The sequence below is a fragment of the Nelumbo lutea genome, chromosome 7, assembly GCF_056320005.1.
Source record: "Nelumbo lutea isolate HS-2025 chromosome 7, American lotus-T2T, whole genome shotgun sequence".
Lineage (NCBI taxonomy): Eukaryota > Viridiplantae > Streptophyta > Magnoliopsida > Proteales > Nelumbonaceae > Nelumbo > Nelumbo lutea.
The window spans coordinates 31,722,462-31,743,454 of NC_142690.1; the positions used below are offsets into that span (position 1 = coordinate 31,722,462).

General features: G+C 37.9%; 1 protein-coding gene across 3 annotated transcripts; it reads left to right on the forward strand.

The window, feature by feature from the left end:
• The first annotated feature begins 273 nt into the window (after nt 1-273).
• LOC148845986 (flowering time control protein FPA-like) lies at nt 274-18,291 on the forward strand. 3 transcript variants are annotated; one of them, XM_088953432.1, is made up of 7 exons: nt 274-877; nt 8,056-8,301; nt 8,575-8,718; nt 9,075-9,351; nt 9,439-10,066; nt 10,800-12,232; nt 18,023-18,291. In XM_088953432.1, exons 1-6 carry the CDS (start codon nt 563-565, stop codon nt 12,217-12,219), a joined length of 3,030 nt encoding a protein of 1,009 aa, XP_088809558.1. In that variant the 5' UTR covers nt 274-562; the 3' UTR covers nt 12,220-12,232; nt 18,023-18,291. The 3 variants fall into 3 exon arrangements, with proteins under 3 accessions (XP_088809558.1, XP_088809556.1, XP_088809557.1); XM_088953430.1 differs by having other exon boundaries at nt 9,075-10,066; XM_088953431.1 differs by lacking the exon at nt 18,023-18,291 and adding an exon at nt 17,232-17,665 and having other exon boundaries at nt 9,075-10,066.
• The last annotated feature ends 2,702 nt before the right edge of the window (nt 18,292-20,993 follow it).

The window sequence follows — 20,993 nt, forward strand, 5'->3', positions numbered from 1 at the left end:
AAGAATGCTGAGTTCTAACCATTAGAGATCTTTTAAAAAAGACTTGCAGCACTAAATTAATTTCCTAAAACTTGGTTATACTTAAATAAATTTGCCTTTTTGAAACACACATCGCAGCAAAATCGAACCGACCGGTTCAATTAACTGGATTTCGGTTTGGTTTATTTTATTTATTAAAGCACTATTATACGTCACGATTCATCATCGAACACGTGTAAACAATTCAAACGTACGTAAAGACTCTAAACGGCTCACATGCCATCATGGTTCCGTGAACTTAGCAACTCGAGGAACCCTAACTATAAATAAACCTCTCCCATGCTAACCTGTTCCTTTATCTTTTCAAAATCCATCCGTTCCTCTCGGCGAAACCTTATCACCTTCGTCTACTTCTCCCATCTAATTTAAGGATCTAGGGTTTTCTAGACGACAATTTCTCTATCTCGATACCCTAATTTCGTCTTTTCAATCTTCAATCTCTGTATTTTTTCTGTTTTTTCTCCCATTAGATCTCCCTATATCATCGATCTCGAAAGAGGAATTGGGGATTTTGTGTTGTAGGATGCCGCATCCGAGTAAATCGAACATGCCTGTAGATCAGAATCCTAGGTCGAACCATGGTGGGGGAAAGGATACGGAAGAAGAGGAAACTCCTTCACATAACTTGTGGGTTGGCAATCTGTCGAACGATACCACCGATACGGACTTGATGGATGTTTTCTCCAAGTACGGCGATTTCGAAAGCGTCGCAACGTATTCTTCGAGGAACTATGCGTTTGTCTATTTTAAGCGCCTTGAAGATGCGAAGTCCGCGAAGGAAGCTCTCCAGGGTTTCATCGTTCGCGGGAACCCTATCAAGATCGAGTTTGCTCGACCGGTTCGTTCTATCCTTTTGTGTATCTTTCTTGATTGTAACGTGAAATGGGTATTTTTTTTTTCAGTTCATGAATCAGCGTTTTGTATTTCTAGCACGATTACAATATTACTGTTTTAATTTTCGTGCGTATTTGGATTACATATCGAAAAAGATTCATCTTTTTTCTACAACGAGTGCAAATTTTGCATACAATCGTAACCGCCCGGTGGCTTGACTATGTTGTGATTATGCATAAATTCGTAAGGAAAAAGATGAATCTTGGGGAGAGAATGCTCTGAAAGGATTGAAACAAGGTTCGCAATTAAACATAGAAGTAGGACTCAAAGAACTGAGATCTTGGAGCTATTCAATAAAACACTGACGGGAATAATTTAGTTCAAAGAAGGAACCATTGAAACATTTCTTTTGATGTTTTTAGGTGACAATTGAGAAAGAATGTTGTGGGTACGTTGGCATTTTGCATATATTCTTATTCTCTTCCGGGAAGAAAGAGTGTGGAAATGAAGTAACCATTAACAAGATGTGGTGATTTGGATAATGGAATATATTTGACGGATGCAGAGTAATGCAAGGGTTAAAAGTTAAAACATGAGAGAACAGAGTTAGGCGTTGGCTATTCAGTTACTATTTCTTCCTAAAATATGCGTTGGTTATTCAAAATTTTCATTAACCCATGCACAATCAAGAGCTGTGAACTAGCCCATCTATTGATAGGCTTCTTATTCAAGATACTCTTGCAAAAGTATGCCTAGAAGTTACTGTTAAATTTTATATCCATCATTCCATGTGATATGCTAGAGGTTGGCATGTGCAACTGCATTCATAGGTAGCAAGTATTTCTAATGGAATTGAATGGAAAATGAGGATATATAGATGAGCGTGGATTTGTAGACACCTTTTTTATGGTTATCCAGTTTAAGTGTCTTGAATTTTCAAAAATTATCCCATGGCATAATCAAATGTAAGTTGAGCCTCACTGAGATCCACGGATACTTCTGATGGTTTAAATATGAAATCATTTAATATTTTTTTATGTGGTTATTTTCTCAAAATTGCTACTGAAACTATGAAGACCAACTGAAATTAAAACAATTATTTGATTTTGTGACTATTGTCTGCCATGGGATTATTGGAGTATGACCTATCATTTATTGAATATAGAGGATCAGTAGAAAATGTGTTAATCCTTGTATCTGATCTGCCCCAAAGCTGCACATTACAGATGACTGAGAAGTAGGTCACCTTTTTTTAAATAGGTAAAATAAAAATTTCATTAAAATAAAAGAAGAGTACAAACTATTAGCCTCGCTTAAACCAATAATAGGTCACCTACTTTTTCACATATATATTTTTGAAGAAGCTGAGCAATTCAACTGTGCATCCCTTTTTTGGGTCTCTCAGTAGTTGGGTTAGTTGGTCAGAGGTTAGTAGTGGCAGAGCAGGGTGCACACGAGGCCCTATGGCCATACCATTGACAGCCATCACTTCTGCAGGTTTTGTCCCATGTCTCTACCACAGGAGTGATGCTGAGTAATCATTTCAACTTCTGGGTCATTGGCACCTTGCAGTCCAATTATATCTACTTCTTTAATTTCATATAATGATAAGCAACCATGGCATAAAAATGTGTCTAGCCATTTGTCTCTCTAAGTGTAGGGTGGTTACTTGCTCGCCTTATCAATGAAGTTTCCAGTGCATTTCCTAATCCAATTTAGTGGGAAAGCAAAATGCCTTCTATTTGATATCCTTAAGTTGGGAAGTACAATTAGATTGCCTGCAATTATATGTGTCTTCTATTATGAAAATATTAAAGCCAATTATTTTTAAGTAAGTGTGGTAGTTTGTCCTGAAGGTCTACAGCTTATAGATCCTTAACTACGGAGGAGGACCCAAAGCACATTTTTGGTCATTCTCGTGATGTAAAATCAATTGGGCATACTATTTTTCCTAATAATACTCAAATCAGCCGTAACCCCAACTGTTTGTCTAATTTGATCATTTTTTTACGAATTCAGATTATGTTTTCTTGAGTCTTCCCCTTCCTCTGCTCCAAGTTGTTTATCAATGCACTTGATGGTCATCTATAAACATGGCAGAACCACCTCAATAAACATTCCCACGTTTTTCACCTACTGGGTCTCATCCTAATCAGTGCAGAACAGTTGAAGGAAGTTAACACAGATTGAGTAGGTCAAGCTGCAGTGGATAAATAGGTTCTGGACCTATTCCATTTCCTGGTTCCATAGGTGGCAATGGTCCAGAGTGGACTATTGGATTGAATGTGCTCTAGCAACCATGTGGTCCCTAGGGACATGCATCCGTGGGGGAGAGTACGAGATCTGCCTCACCATTACAGTTGGGGATTGAGAATATCCTAGGTCTTGCACTGCCATGCATGCAGCTTGCCTCTCGGGTTCTATAAATGGGCAAGCAAGACATAGAAGGGGACACACTCTCCATTCCCTTATGCGCTCAGACATCCATTTGCTCATTTCGTTTCTAGACTTCGTCATTTTCCCAAATCTTTCACCGACTCTGCCTTCAAGTAAGACTATCTTTATCCCTATTGTCTTACAAAATGTAGATTTGAAAATATTCCCATATTTTCATTGCCTTTTTCCATATGCTACCATGCCATAGAATCTTGCCCATGTTTACTTGTATTCATTTCTAAAGATTTTCTGTTTCCACTCCAAAGCTTTATAACATTTTCCTAAGAGAGCCTTATTCATGTGCCTTTGTGGTTGGATGCTTTCATCACCTTTGAGCTTTGGTATAAAGACCACATTCTTTTTTTTTTTTTGTTTTTGATAATGTATACAGACCTAAGTTCATGTTATTAAATGATAATTTTGTCTTCTCCACTCCATCCCATAAGCAATCTCTCCTGAGGTTTTCCAGGGTAGTTGATACTGAAGCTGGTAAGCCGAGAACATAGGCATGTATTATATGGGAAGATTGGATAAAGTGCTCTGAATTAGTGTCAACTTCCTTCCCTGTGATAGTTAGTCCTTCCATCCTGCTAGATTAAGCAGGAATCTCTCAACCATTGTCCCATATCTCTTTTGATCAGTAGTTTGTACCCAAAGGGAGTTGTAGAAACTTAGATCAGAGTTTAAAATGTTTATGTTGGTGGAAATTTCAGTCACCCAAATATAGGAAACATGCTGGAAATGCTTAAAATATCGTATGGAAATATTGTAAAAATTATAGACATGGTGGAAATATTGTAAAATATGCAAAAATATAGAATGGTATTTTATGGAATGATAAAAAGAAGCATATGCACACCTTTTTAAATTATTATTTTGCTCTGAATCATTAGACAAAGCTAAGAAGCTAAGGTTATAGACAAAAGAATACGTTGCCACGTTGACTTGTAAACCTTGAGATTTCCAGCCACATGATAGAATGAGTTAAATCAAAATATAAACTTATAGAAAATGCAAATGGTTCTAATAGATCAACCAAATAATCTATTACACAAATAAAAACTAATATTTAACTTCATGTTTGAAATGAATATCGAGTTGGCTCAAAGTGGTAATCAAGTTAGGTGGACAATAACATTGCTACTCTACATATTTAACAAATTGTCACTTTCTTATGTTATAATACCATCCCTTTTAATCTACACAATGCTGCTAGTTTTTCACTGGGGAATATGTTGATTCCGGTAAAACTTCACACGTCCATGGAAATGGAATTATGTCTCGGAAACTATCTCTTGTCCTCCACATGGTGCTGTTAATGCTTACTGGGGGAATATGTCAATTCAAGTAAAATTTCGTATTGATAAAAAAAATTCAAGTAAAATTGCGTGTTGCTATCAATGGAAATGGAAATATGTTGTCGAGATATTAGGAAATTTAGGGACATTTTAAACCATAATGGCAGCGCAACTTCTTCCTGTCTTGATGATATGCTCCTGGCTTGTGGAGCTACATGTCTGATTGCTATGATCTCACTGATTTGGAAGTTGATGTTCGATCTTGATACATGCTCAAAGCAAATGAGCAAGCATCACAAGTACCTCATATCCTTTTATTGAGCACTTGTGAGATGAGAGACATCAATGAGTTGCAGGAGAGTAACTGATAAACTGATTGTATGTACTATGAGTCCCTCCAACTGCTTCTAATCTACTGCTTTATGCACCATTCTATTGAGAATTCTATCCATTGTTTTCATTTAAATCCAAATTCCATCTTCTGAAGTATGGCCAGTGAACTCCCGATGTATTTGGTCGTACACCTTTTCCATGACCAACTTGCACATAACTCCTGGTACCTTTTTTATAACCTCAAATTGGTGCATCCATTGGCTATGATGGATCCTTTCATTTTTTCATTGTGTGTGGTGGTCATACAGTGCAGAGTGCACCAGATACACTCCACTTATATGTATGTATGTTATATATATATATATATATATATAAGCTTTATTAGAACATAGTTAAGTATCACAAGATTACAGAGTACAACCAGTGGAGTACACTCCACTTGATATCCGCCATTCTCTTGGTCAACATTCTTTTGAATTTCTCATTATGGATGATTAGTCCAGGGTGATGAGAGTGATTTTTTTGGAGTATCTCCTAATCATCAATTTTAACTACCGAACACTCCTATTGTAATTACTATTTGTACTACAATTGCAATACATGTTTTGTGTTGTTCCAATTTATCTAAAACTGTGTTTTTTTCCATGGTGGTAAACTTCTTTTTCTCCTTTTCTTACCTTAAAAAAATGTAAGGTGGTTTATAATGATGAAATATCAATATAAATAAACAGATGTAATGAAATTGATTAAGGGAGAAGAAAAAGTTCTTGTGGAGTATGTACTGATAAAAAAAGGTATTGTTGAGGATGCTTTCACTTTGTTGCCCAGTACCTATTTTGGGCTCTATGTAGGCACCAGTGAAAAGCAATAACCTAAGATCTTAACTCCTTGGCGTTATTTGTATGCTTGGGAGATGAAGTGGTTACCTGGAATTTATAAAACAGATCCAGTTAGCCAGGATTCATTCATAAAAATGAGTTGATTTTTTTTTAATATTTGAAATCAAGGGGTTGAGGACTGCTGTCTTGTGGGCAGTATCGGGAAAATGGAGTAGAAGAATCTTTGAGGACAAAAGCCAAATTAAAAAGGTTTTGATGGAGACAATTATGGTAAGAGTGACACATTGGGTATAGATGCTGTCTATGTTTGATCATGTTTCTCATGATGATATTGCTAGGAACCGGAAAATGTAGAAAACTCTTCCACGACAAGAGCCAAACTACACTTTGTGGAAGCCACCTGAGGTGCTATACCTGAAAATGAATTTTGATGGATGCAGCTAATGGAATCTGGGGATATCAGGCATTAAGGGTTCCATGACGAAACTGTTGTATCATTTTATTTGGGGTCCATTGGACTTGGAGACTCAATAGGAGCAGAATTGATGGCAGTGTTATATGAGTTAAGGATCGACATTCCAAGGTTGTAGTGGGCTAGTTAGGAAGCAATACACAGGAACTTGAATGTACAGGTATTTATTGAGCGAAGTCAGGTCCCTGGCAGCAGAACTGAATGTTACTTTTCAATGGACCCCAAGATGTGAGAATAGTATGGTTGATAGCCTGGCAGTATGTCGGGGGCAAATAGGGAGTACCTATTTTGGTGTGAGATTTCAAGGGGGATCTGTTGTATGTAATGATTGGGGTAGATAGTGCATCCGATGCACTCTTTTTGTCAAATATTGTACATCTGTTTAATATAATATATTTAATAAAATTTTGACTTTTATTGATCATAGCAAAATATTTAAAGCAAGTGGTATGGATGCATAATGGTAATGGCAAAAAAATAATGCTAATAAAAGTTCCTTAAAGGATACCAATAGAAATTATCTTTGATTCTCTGGGATTGTTGGAGATATTTTCTATGAACCTGGCATAGTTTAGCAGTTTCTCATTACAAATATTGTTCTTTGGCAATTTATAGCCAAATGAGCCTTGAGTTTGCCAACTCCTATTACAGACATGAAGAGGCTTTGGTCATCAGGACTTGGTGTCTCTTTTAGAGAGTGAGGTTAGATCATCAAAATATAATTGACTTGAGTTGGTTATTGCATCAGGCTGGAGATGTTTTCTTGTCTCTTAAGAAACTCTGGTCAATGTTTAGGTCAAAGCAAAATGCCAGAAGTCTAGGATTTATGCCTTGCAGAATCAATATTGTTCGGGTGCTTGATCCCTTAATAGGAAAGGGAGTAGTGTAAATGTTTGGAAAAAAACAACTAAAGTAAATGGAAAAATAAATCTATTGAACTTAATTGAGAAGTGAATCAGAGTGGATAAGGAGGATTAAAAGGGAGACTAACGTGTTTACTAAATGGATAGAGATAAAAACATAGAGGAGAGACATATACAACATGATGCTCAACAATACGGCCATACAGGTATGCTAGATGGCCCCATTGAGAAAAATGTGATGAAAGGAAAGGGCAAGAAAGAGTTGTCACACGAACAATTCTACTAAAATTCCCTTCTCATTTATGGCTGTAATATGGCAGGCATAATAACATGTTTATGTGTCTGTTCTTGTGCTAATGCCTATTTTTACTATGGAGATGTGTGGTATAACCTTGCTACAGAAGTTCAGAGGATTCATTACTGTAATTTCTCTGCCAAAAAGAGGAAAGGAACTTTATAGCAGTGATATTTTTTATTCTGTGCTCGTGTGTGGGCGTTTGCATGTGAGCATTTGTCATTTGTTTATGCTAATGCATATGTTACCCCCATACAACATGGTCATGGCTGGACAAGGTGTTCAATATGGATTTTACACTGAAAGTTGAACTATCTAACATGAGACAACACCTTTGTACACATGTACTTGGGTTTCTTAGGTGTGTGTCCATGCATGTTATTCTATGTCCATGTCTAGTACAAAAATGCACCACATCTTGTTACGTTTGTCAGTTAGTGGCTATCCCGGTATAATTCTCTTGTTGTTTAATTAAGTATGTGTGATATTTTATTTGGGTTCTTTTATTACAACATCATAATATACTTGTAAAAACACAGCAATATGTTATTATGGGGAATTTGTTGCAACACTATTGCATGAGGAGAGATATGCAGACTTGGTTTCTTGTTTTTTTCTGGAGAACTAAAAAATTTCTATTTTGCAGGCTAAACCTGGTAAGCATTTGTGGGTTGGTGGAATAAGTTCGTCTGTTACAAAGGAACAGCTAGAAGATGAGTTTTTGAAGTTTGGAAAAATTGAGGAATTTAAATTCCTCAGGGACCGCAATTCTGCACTTGTGGAGTATTTTAAATTAGAAGATGCTACTGCAGCTTTGAAAAGCATGAATGGGAAGCACTTAGGTGGTGAGCAAATTCGTGTGGATTTTCTGAGGTCACAACCTTCACGAAGAGTAAGTCAATAATGTTTACTCGTTTAACATATCATTCCATGAATTTGTTAAACAACTGAGATCATTTCTAAGCCCATAAACCAGAAAATAGGGATGGTTATCTTTACGTGTTCCATGCATCATTCTGTAGATTATAATTTTAGTTGCTTCATATGTGGGCATTGGCTTACTTATGACTTATTCTGTGATATTATATGTTGGGATTTATTTTTATTTTTTGTTAATTTTCTTTTTTATTGGTAGTGGTTTTTATTTCCTTCATGACATCAACAGGAAAATTGGTCTGACTTTCATGACTCAAGGGATGGGCACTTCAACAATAGAAGGAACAGAGGACCTGCAGAAAATTCTTGGATGCCACCAGATGCCATGAGAAATTCCCCAGAGTCATCTCAGCTTGGGCTTAAAAGGCATACGGTAATTATTAGCGATTATAATTGTATGAACTCTGTTTATCTGGTTGTGTGCTTGTGCTATCTTAAGCTTGTCAGGTCAGGCATGAGTCTAGGAGAAATTACATAATTCTCTTGGCTGCATTGTATACTATGTACTGCAGTTTACATTCTTCATCCAGCAGCCTACCTAGACTTATCTGTCTATACCTATGTGCAAGTGTTGACTGTTTGTTTGGTTGAGTCTGGTACTTTCTGGTTCTTTATACCATACACGTGCAGTTGCATCAATTGCTATTATCTCTGTGATTAACATTTTGAATAACAGCTTACAAGTGGCTTGACTATCTGCTATGCACTTGATTCTGTATTATTTTGCAGCCTTCGCAACCATTAGGAGGCCGAAGAGAAGGACAACCAAGCAATATTTTGTGGATTGGGTATCCTCCTTCAGTTCAAGTTGATGAGCAGATGCTTCATAATGCCATGATCCTGTTTGGAGAAATTGAAAGAATCAAAAGTTTTCCATCAAGGCATTACTCGTTTGTGGAGTTCAGAAGTGTAGATGAGGCTCGGCGTGCAAAGGAAGGTCTGCAAGGCCGTCTTTTTAATGATCCAAGGATACAGATAATGTTTTCAAGCAGTGAGCTCGCACCTGGTAAGGATAGTCCGGCATTTCATCCTGGAATTAAAGGTGCTAGGCCAGATATGTTCTTTAATGAACCTCCTTTTGGACCTGGACCAGGGGATATGTTTGGTCAGAACCGTCCAATGGCATCAAATAACTTTCCTGGACCTCTTCCTCCTACTGGCATGCCTGGTGCAAATATGATGATGAGGCCTTTTGGTCCCCAAGGTGGTTTTGATCCACTTCATCCAGGTCCCGACTTTAATGACTTGTCTGGTTCTCTCCATAATTTCCCAGATGGTACTGCTAATAATTCTATGGGTCCAAACTGGAGAAGGTTGTCACCACCTGCATCTGGCATGCTTCCTTCTGCACCAGGTATGTGGCCGCCTATTAGGCCTCCACCTGGCACATGGGATGGATTTGACGCAAACCCATTTCAAAGGGAAGCTAAGAGGTCAAGGATTGATGGCCCTTCGTCTATCGATGATGCTCCCTTTTCTGTGAGAAAGATGGACAGACAGGGGATTGGGGGAGACCAGCCATATGGATTTGGACCACAGCTCGATAGAGGTGCAGCACTTGTAAATCACAGTCCAGTAGGTGCAAGAGTTCCATTTGGAGGACCTCCTAGCCAGGGATTTCCTGAGAAAGATTTCTGTTGGCGTGGCATTATTGCTAAAGGTGGAACTCCTGTTTGTCATGCTCGATGTATACCTGTTGGAAAGGGGATAGACTCACAGCTGTAAGATTCATCTTTTTTTTTTTTTCTAACAAGCATATTTACTAATGATAATTGTTGTTATTGCTATTATGATCAATGTGTACATCTTTATTCACTCTCTACACAAAAATGTGTCACACCTGCAATGGGGTTTGTTTTTCACCATATGATGGCCTTAGTCATAGGAGAGAGTCCGGCCTTAATCCTAATTCTAACCATTGCCGCTAAGGACTTGTTTTCTAAATAATGCTGTAATTTTTCTTTTTAATAGCAGATTTCTCTGTTCTTTGGATCCCAGCATAATATGACCATGCCTAATAGGGGAATTCTGAACATGAAGACCCTAACTGTCCACCTGTAAATTTATTACCTAGATCCTTTTTGTTATATTGTGACCATTTCAGATGGTTTGATCCCTTAAATCTTGTTTGTTTAGAGGGTCAACATCCTGGTGGACATATTTTTGGCAGGGACCCCAGTACTTCTCTTTTTTCTTTCCTTTCTATTTCCTTCATTAATGCAGATCTTGGCTTATTGTTTTGCAGCCAAGATCTGTCCACCTGTAAATTTATTTCCTAGATCCTTTTTGATATATTGTGACCATTTCAGATGGTTTGATCCCCCCCTTAGATCTCGTTTGTTTAGAGGGTCAACATTCTGGTGGACATATTGTTGGTAGGAACCCCAGTACTTCTCTTTTTTCTTCCCTTTCTATTTCCTTCATTAATGCTGATCTTGGCTTATTGTTTTGCAGCCCTGATATTGTTAATTGCTCAGCAAGAACAGGATTGGATATGCTCACAAAGCATTACTTGGAGGCCAGTGGCTTTGACATTGTTTTCTTTCTACCAGACAGTGAAGAAGATTTTGCTTCCTACACAGAATTTCTTCGTTACCTGGGTGCAAAGAATCGTGCTGGGGTTGCTAAGTTTGATGATGGAACGACATTGTTCTTAGTGCCCCCATCGGATTTCTTAACCAAAGTTTTGAATGTCTCAGGCCCAGAGCGCCTTTATGGAGTGGTTCTTAAATTACCACAGCAAATGCCTAGTGTATCCATACAACAGCAACTACAACCACCTATTCCTCCACCCCAGTATGTTGCAGGGCAACACTTTCCTCCTTTGCAAGCAGATTATGGTTTAATACCTCAGAAGGATGACCATATTTTACAAATGGATTATAATCGGGCATCACATGACGACTTGACACCTCAACCCCCCAAATCTCTCTTACCATCTACAGATGATTCTCACGTAGTGCAATCTGTCCCTCAAGACTATGCAAGAAATTCTGCTCCAACACAAGTTGGAGTGTCTCTAACTCCTGAGCTCATTGCAACTCTAGCTGCCTTGCTACCTACAAACATGCAGCCTTCCCCTTCAACCAGTGCCCAGTTACCTTTAGGATCTTCTGCTCCAAGACCTTCATTTCCTGCCTCTGTAACACCTGATAAAGCAATACAATCACATGGATGGAGAAGTGAGCATCAAAATGCTGTTTCTGGTATTCTTCAGCGAACAACAGAAGAGCAAACAAGTCATCCTTCCCAACAGTTGGGACACCAATTTAATACTCAGGCACAGCTTTTGTCTCAATTTCCAGCATATGCAAATACAACGAATAGGCCTGACCAGTCTTCACAAGCTATCATTTCTAGCACTCAAAATCAAGATCCTGCTCTCCACATGCCACCGCAGGCTACAGTTTCTTCCAAACCACCAAGTAACTTTGTGATCCCATCCCAAGGACAGTATTCCATTCCTCAGCAATCTAACCAACAGTATCAACTTGATGCTTCTCATAATCCTCAAAAGAGTTATGGGATGGTACACGCAACTGATGCTACTGGGTTGTATCATTCACCGGTCTTTCAGCAACCTAAGCCACCTGTTGGCTCATCTACTCAGGTTCAGGGAACGAATATGTCCCAAGCACAAGTAGCCACCTCGTTAGTAACTGACAAAGCAAATTTGGAGTTCCCAAATCAGGTGCAGCAACTACAATCTGCTCTATCTGGGGCTGCTCATGGAACACCAGAGGGTGAGGCAGATAAGAACCAAAGATACCAATCAACACTTCAATTTGCTGCTAGCCTTCTTCTCCAGATACAACAGCAGCAGCAGCAGCAAACAAATGCTCAGGCAGTCCAGGGTTCTGGCAGTCATCAATAAGGCATATCTCCAGGTAGACATCAATACCTTACTACATGGATACTTCTTTCTCATTTATTTATTAGTTGGATAAGTTTTATTAATACTATGTTTATCTTTGCTAAGAGATGGAATTTCTAACTTAACTTATCCAATATGTCAATTCTGCCGATTTAAGTCAGGAAATATATTATTTCAGCTTTGTATTTTATGTGATTTAGGATTCTAGAAAGTGTTAGTTATTCTTTACTACAATTTAAATTAACAGTAGTTCCTTTAGGGAATTTGTAGAACCTGAAGATTTTATGATTTTGATTTCTCTTTGGAAATATCAATTTTCTGGCTCATGGTTGTAAGTACTAATTCTGTAGATGAGAACTGAGGGGAGGGGGTGGCACCACCTAGATCTTTGGCATCCAGAGTAAACCCATTCGTCCATGTATTATCTAGAAGTTAACTTGAGAGTGTATAGTCTTGAATGAGTTTTAATGTTTGAAGTATAGTTCTTTTCTTTTTTGACTGAGAACATTGTGCAAAAAATTCCTGAGGCTAGGTCCATATCCAGTCTTACTTCACACTTCCCAAGACTCCGGTTAGCTGGGACCAGTATTTGGATGGTCCTCTTTCCTAAACTGAGACCATTTCTTGGGGAGCCTGATTTTAGGCCCTTGGGCAGCCTCTACACGACGTACAACATTTCCACCACATGAAGTGATGATGTAGCTGATCCAAATCAGGCTCCCCAAAAAATGATTTATTATTGAGATGTGGTAAGGGTTTTTGGGCTGAAAATATATATATATATATATATATATATATATATATATATATATGTATATATATATTATCAATAACACCAGCTTCATTAAATTAAAAGAAAAGAGGGAATATGGATACAAGAGGGGAGAGAAAATATCTTAGCTCCCCAATAACAGAAAACAAAGGGAGTACAAAGAGAAAAGGTTAAAAACTAGCCCAAAATACAAACTCCCTATTCACACCTTGCTTAGCCAACCCATCTGCAAATGAGTTGGCACTCCTCTTCACCTAGCTGTACTGAATCTCATTGGCCCTACCCAGCCATAAGAACTATTTTTTTTCATTGTTAAAGTTCCACAAACCACTGACCTCTGTCTTCAACCAATTAACCACCACCTTCGAATCACCTTCCAGGCTCAAACGGATGATATTTAATTCCTTTGCTCTTCGAGTTCCTTCAAGCGCTGCAAGGATCTCAGCCCTAAGAGAGTCACCTTCTCCAATAGGGTCAGAGAATAAAGCAATAACAATCCCTTCCTCATTCCTGAAAACTCCTCCAATCCCAGAGGGCCCTGGATTCCTTACACCGCTGCCATCAAAATTCAGCTTTATAAAGCTCGAGGGGGGACGGGACCAAAACAGACAAAGAGTCCTCTTGCGTCTAGTAATGGAAGCAATCTTTCCAGTTTCTTAGCAAGTCATCCACAGGAAAATCTGAAAACAACTCCAAAGATTTCAGCTAGTGGACAGCCCTTGAAAGGATTCGATCTAACAATTCTTCCAATGTTCTTTCCTTGTTGGAAAAAATACGTGAGTTTCCTTCTTCCCACAAAGACCAGCATACTGCTGCCCTAATACACCTCCACAAAGTCTTCCCTCGCTTTTTAGGCCAACTGAAAAAAGGAGAAAACAAACCTTGGGCAGTCTCCGGAGGATACCAAGAACACCCAAAGTGGGAGAAAACACACTCCCATTTAGGCTGAAATATATTCTATGAATAAAGGCTGACAAGGGGGAACATGTTGGGCCTATTTAGGCTCCCAAACTACTTTGGCAGGTGGAAGATTCCTGGGTCATTTAGGGAAGCTCATTAAATGACCCAAATAGCAAACCTCCTTGCAATATAGTTAATTTTTTCAAAGGTGTTGATGGGTTCCAAGTGACATTTTTTTGGCCAAAAAAAAAAAGACAAGTGACACTTTGGTTACAACTGAGCAGGAATGGAACCACTATTTTTTTTTTATTATTATCAATTCTTACTAGTTTTATAGTCAACCTAGGGGCTTAGGTTTTATGTTTGAACTGAAGAAACTGTAGCTTGGAGCAGAAGCAAGAGTTAGTGTTGGAAGTGATTGTTACAGTGCCAAATTTAAGGAAGATTAAGAGCATTTTAGGAGCTTGTGTCCATGTATGTATTGTGATTAAATTTATGTTCACCAGAATATTTTCCTTATTAAATAAATATTTCAGTGATTGCTCTGAAGATTAATTATAACAAATATCCTTGTGTGGATTGTAAGGTAATATCCTACTTCTTTTATTGGAAGAAAAATAATATATACTAGTAATGGGAAGAGACATGGATTTTCAATTTTCTACTTTCCATGCTACTGAAGAGCTTTTTAGGGCACTAGGTTTAGAAATTTCCTTAGATTTTGAGTGTTTTTGAAGGATTGCCTGTGTAAAATTTTCCTTAAACAGATATTTTGGTGGTAATTCTAAATATACCATTATCCGAATATAGAAAACTAGTAAGAGGTAAGAGATGGTATGCTATTGTTTTTATGGGTTGAACAAACTAATACACTGTTAAAAGGGAGAGCTAGAGGCATGGGGGAAAGGTTATTAACCCATTATCCATCTTCCCAGCTATTATGTTTAAAATTTGTTATGTGACACTATTAGAATTCTTTTTTCCTAATGCACTGTGAGGAAAAAAAAAACAGAAATGGTAGCTCTCTTCCTATTATCTGGAAACATGATAGATTTGTGGATCATAATCTGGTGGTTTTGATTACGGAGGTTCTGATTCTATAAGCTTGATGGTTTTCCCTATCTAAATCCAGAGGTGCAAGTTGTACAGCTCATTTTGGTTCTGATTGAACTGACCGATCCTTTTTAAAACCCTTAGAGCCCTACTTGTTTTGAAGTAGACAATCCCTTCTAGATGGGCATCAACTCAGTAGTGTTTTAAATGCAAGAAACTCAACTGAGGCTTCAAGGGAAAAACATGAAGCTTCAAAGGGATCCATTGGGCCTGAGGCCAAAGGTGCAAAGGAGAGGTGCATGCCTGATTGATGTGAGTGCCACTTTTGAAAAAGAAAACAAAAGAACAAGCTTTACATACAAGGATAACTTATCTAAATTCTGGAGCAATAAAATATTTCAAAAGGCCTTTTAGAAATTGGTTAAAGTAATGTGTTATTACCATTATGGTTGTGAACTTTTTATGTTGGAGCATAAGCTAAACTGCGTGATCTCCAACATCATAGATACAGATTGCAATTTAGTAAACTATGTTTGCAACATCAAATTGAAGGTTTATTTATCAAAACTTAGATACAACAAGAGAGGTGAATCTAGATTCAGGGTTGACAGTGACAAACTACATAAATGAGCCTAGCCATGTTCAGAGTGCTCCTTTTAGAACACAATTGAAATTCATTCCGTCATTACTTCTCCTTTTCTGTATGTGTTTATTGCTTGTTTGTATTCACGTATGTAGAGATAGTGGTTATTGGCAGAATTCTGAAAGTACTTGTTTCTTGTTTATCATTGCAATTTATGATTTTCCCTTACCATTGAGTGTTGTTATCTATAGTTATTTTTGAGGCCTTCTAAGTAAATTTGATGTATCGTGAACTATAACTCTGTTACACTGAATAATTTGTTTCTTATTCTGAATGACTCAAGTGGGAGTTTGGTCAACTTTTTGTTAACGTTTGCAATTGATCAATGGGTTACATGTAATATTGAAGGAAATCACATAACCCGTAAATCTGCATTAGATTGCAAGGATAAATGTGTGAGAAAAACGTGGGTCAGCCGTGTCAAATTTCTGTATTAAATATGATTATAGGGATGAATTAAAAAAAGTTCCTTTGTGACAAACTGGAATTGTCTTGTGGCCAACCTACAAACATTATGCATGTCTTTAAAAGGATGAATCACTAACAAGATTTGTGGCTTAATTGGTGGTTGCAAAACGACTACTCTTGGCTCAGAGCCTCGGAGGTATTACTTTATGTACCAATGGGCTCCTTTGTGATAAAATTAAACGAAAGTCTAGCAATGTAGGATAGATTATGCGTGCTATATGGAGACACCAAATTTCAAATTCCGTTACCCATGAAAAAAAGTATCAAATTCCATCTATACCTGGGATTGGGTTTCTGAAAGGTACACTAAATAATGAAGAGTCTAGAAGCGCTTTTTCTAATAAGCGTGGATCCTCCCATCATGTTTACTGTCAGTGATTCCTATAAAACGGAGGCAAACATTAGAAATCAATTAGAATGTTACTCAAATAAAGTTTTGTTTAATTCATATATCAAGGTGGTCATCATTTTTCCTGGTGTTGACTTACAACTGTCGTTGATCTGAGGGTCATCAACATTTTTTCTTTTTAGGCAATTAGATAAAAGGCTTAAAAAAATAAAAGGCCTCCCATACCAAGGAAAATATTTAAAAAAGCATAAAGAAAAAGAAAAAAACAATGTGCTGCAACTCTACATTTCCCAGCTAAATTAAATTTGAGGAATCTCTTTGATCGTTAATGCAATTAGATGGCAGAACTCGAAAAATGTTTAGAATTCTTAATTAACCAATTTTGTTAGTCATTCATCGTCTTATCCATTTGGCAAATCCACCAGTCTAACCATATTTCTGGAAAAGTGGAGTAATGTTGTGTCCTATGATCTCCAAAACGCGTTGGGGTAGCGTACTTGTTTTTGGTTTCTTCTTAGGTTTTTATCTCTTGGGAACCAAGATCATGTCTCTATAGGTTGTATGATTTAGAACATTCGGTCAAGTTGTCAAAGGAATCTATGGACATAGAGATGGTCTAATGGTTACTGGTGTTGATTACAGTCAAAACTACTAGGCAAAACAATATTATTATAAAATTTTTGATTTCTTCCTGATAATTCACGTCTTGCATATTCCCCTACGCGTTCTATTGCCTCTGTAGTGAACGCATCTCTCATTTGGAGATGGTTAATAGCCTTGTCTTGCTCTTGTAAGTTGTTCATCTATGTATGGTTAATATTATGCAGCTTTCTCCGTCTTTGTTGGAAGGGCGGTTGCGTATAAAACCCTTGCAGATTCGGATGTATTCATAGATGCCATGGGTTATTAGATCCCTACATTGAAGGCCGGTACGGTAGAGATTATCTACTAGAAATCCTAGATATGGTTGTGATATTACTACATACATCATTCATGGTAAACAATCAGAGGATCCGATCTGTTGACCTCATTTTCCAGGCAGCTTCTTCTAGGTTTTGACTTTTGATCATGTTGAGAACTCAATTAAAACATAAAAATTCTCAACAACCCAAAATCTGGAAGTGAAAAAAAATCACGTGTGTCCTAATGGTTTGATTTGCAGGTGATTAGATCTTATTCTCATGGTCAACATAAAAAATAGTGTTTCCTTTCATTGGTCTCAAAAGACAGCACAGGTTAAATTATCTGATGAGATTCAAATATGCTTGGCCTCCAGTGTAGTGCTTCGTTTGCCTATTTTTGCTTTCTAATGAAAGCCCTATTGGGCTATTGACCAACGATATTCACTCAAAATTCTGCCGGTGCCAGAGCCCATCATCGTCACCGTATATAGACAGAAATAAGGGGAGGTTTAGAGGGTTGTTAGATGTGAATAATCCTTTCTTTTATGTTTCTTTTGGTGGTCTTAAATTAAATTTGCATCGAATATCGTTGCTTGTTGTTTATTGTTTTCACAAGTAAATTAGTTTGTCAATCTCTACAAAATAACAAAGAGGTATGACCCTAAATCCCTAATTATCTAATCTAACCCATGGTTTTCACTTCTCGGGATTTGTAGGCTGGTCTGGTTTTTCTCAGTGAAATACGAGCGGACGTAGAAGTTGCGTTGCGTTGTTTTGGTTAACTAGTTGAAATGGAATCAAATTGCGCTCCCTTTGGTCATATCGCATCAGACAATGAAAGCTCCCGTTTCCGTATTGGTTGTCTTAAATGTTTTGGTAGTTAGGCTATTAAATATTTAAATGGTATGGCAATATGTTGAGCAAATGCTGCATGGTTTATATACCTCTTGTTTTCTTTTAATTCATTTCTCTCTTCTTTCCTCAATTCCTTTTCGATTTCAAAAATCATGATATTCCTTCAACGCAGAATGACTGTACGGGCCAGGAGAAGCTTTTTGTTTAGGACATGATATCTGAAAAACTTTTAACCAATCAACTGTTATGTATCAAAATTCATGGGACGGTTTTGATTGGTCAAAGTTTTTTTTTTTTTTTTTTTTTTTTTTTGCAGAATAGTTTTTCCCAAAATAAATTAAAAGGGATGAAACCGTCCTTTTCCGGGGATAAAGGGTTTATTTGTGGAGACTTTTTTGGATTGAGATGGCTTTAATTTCCACCGTGGGAAGGATCACTCCTTTTAAACGGAGCTAAGGTCAACTCCAGAAAATACCATGTGATCGAAAGGCAACTCATCATATGATCCCCATATGCTAAAACAAATCATAATTGTAAACCATTTATGAGAATAATAACAACTCCAGAAAACAACTGTTTATACATCCTATCGCTGTACTGCGATCTGCGACTGTATCAATACTGAAGCACTTGCTGATCTGGTCGTAGCTAAATATCGGGGGTCATTGGCCTCATGAGAGGAGCCTGGCCGCCTTGGTTCGTTAGTTTGCAGAAATCATCTTTCATTGTATATAAACCTATTCAATGAATCTTCTATGAGTGAGAGTTTAAACTGAAATCATATTTCATTCATAGTATCAGAGCCACCGTCTCTTAACATCGACATGTCCAACATTTCGAGCAGCTCTAACGAGATGACCATCCCTCTCAGGCTTCCTTTGACACTTCCAATCTTGTCTTTGCCGGGGACAATATCATCTCGGTGAAGATGGATGGCTGAAACTACCTACTATGGTGGTTTCATGTCCTACCCATTCTCAATGGTTTGGAACTCACCGGAGCTGTTGATGGTACTCACAAGTGCCCGCCTTGCTCATCGGAAAATGACTCGACCACCAACCCCGCCTACTTGGATTGGGTCAAGCAAGACTAGTTGCTGATGAGTTGGCTTCTCTCATACTTAATGAAACCTGTGGTCACACAGTTAATTGGATGCACTTCCTCTCATGAAGTATGGTGCACACTTGAGAACCTATATGCCTCCAAGTCTTGATCTCGTATCACCCAACGCAGGAATGAGTTGCTCGTCCTCAAGAAAGATAGTTCCACCAACATGTGGAATTATCTACAGAATGTCAAGAACATTTCGAACAATCTTAGAGTAATGGGCTGTCCTCTATCTGTATTGGAACTCACTACACCCTCAATGGTCTCGGAGCAGAATATGATCCTTTCGTTACCTCCATTCAAACTCGGTTAGAGGATATCTCATTTGATGATTTGCAATTTCTTCTTCTCAGCTTCCATCTGCAAACTTTGTCAGTAAGAACTTACCTCATTCAAAAATTGACAACTAGACAAAGAGACAAAGCCTACAACTGGAATCAAGGTTCAAAAAATCGTTATGCATCAGCCGATACGTATCATATTGGGAGCACCCCGATATACTCCTACAGAGGGTGTATTGGGGTTTTAACTGGTTCAGGGGGTGGAGGAATCTTAAACCACCCCCTGAATCGGATTTGAAAAAAAATGTAAGAAAATAAAACTAATAATACCGATACTGCCTGATACACCCCTACCGACGTATCGATATTTAGAACCTTGGCTGGAACTACCAAGTCCAAGTACACAAACAACCCTTGTCAGATCTATGGAGGTAGAAACCACTCAGCCTTTTGGTGTAGAAACTGATATAACAAGTATTTCAAACCAAAACCTTGTTAGTCTAAATGCTCCTCCTCACCAGCTGCATACAATGCCTTCACTGATGGGTCCGGTCTAGCTCCAAATGATAGTTGGTATTCCGATTCAGGGGCAACCAATCACCTCACAGCAGATCTCAACAAGCTTCAGATTCATTAGGATTATACTGGGCCTGATGAAGTAACAGTAGGTAATGGAGCACGTTTGTCTATTTCTAAGCTTGGTTCTTTTGTGATTCATACAACTTCTTGTGCTTTGCACTTACGAGATGTTCTTAATGTTCCCCACATTCAAAAGAATCTGTTTATCTATAGTTCAGTTTGCTAGTGATAATAATGTATACTTTGAATTTCATCCTCATGGATGTCTTGTTAAGGATCGACACATGAGGAAAATATTATTCCACGGGACGAGTAAAGATCAAACCCCACTTGATGGTCGGCATTCCAGACTTGGTCATGCATCTATTCCAGTAGTCAAACAAGTAGTTGCACAACATCGTCTACTTATAGATCGGTCTTCTTTCTGCACCTCTTGCCCACTTGGCAAGTCATCATCTTCATTTGCCGAAGTCTAGTTCTTCTTTTTCTTCTCAACTTGAATTAGTTGTATTGGATCTCTGGGACCCTGCCCCATTGATTCAGTTAATGGATTCAAATATTATATTTCCTTTATGGATTGATTCAGTTGATTTGTATGGATCTTCCCACTATCTCAGAAATCTGATGCTTTATCTGTCTTTATCAAAAAATTACTTGTGTTTCTATCAATAGGTTCTAATCGGATGACGGGGGAGAATTTCACAAATTTATTGATTATCTGGCTAAACATGGTATCATCCATCGTTTTTCTTGTCCCGGAATTCCTGCACAAAATGGCAAAGCAAAGAGAAAACACCGTCTAGGGATGGCAATTTCCCCATCCCCAATATGGACTTGACTTCTGGGTCAGGGAATGAGGATTGTT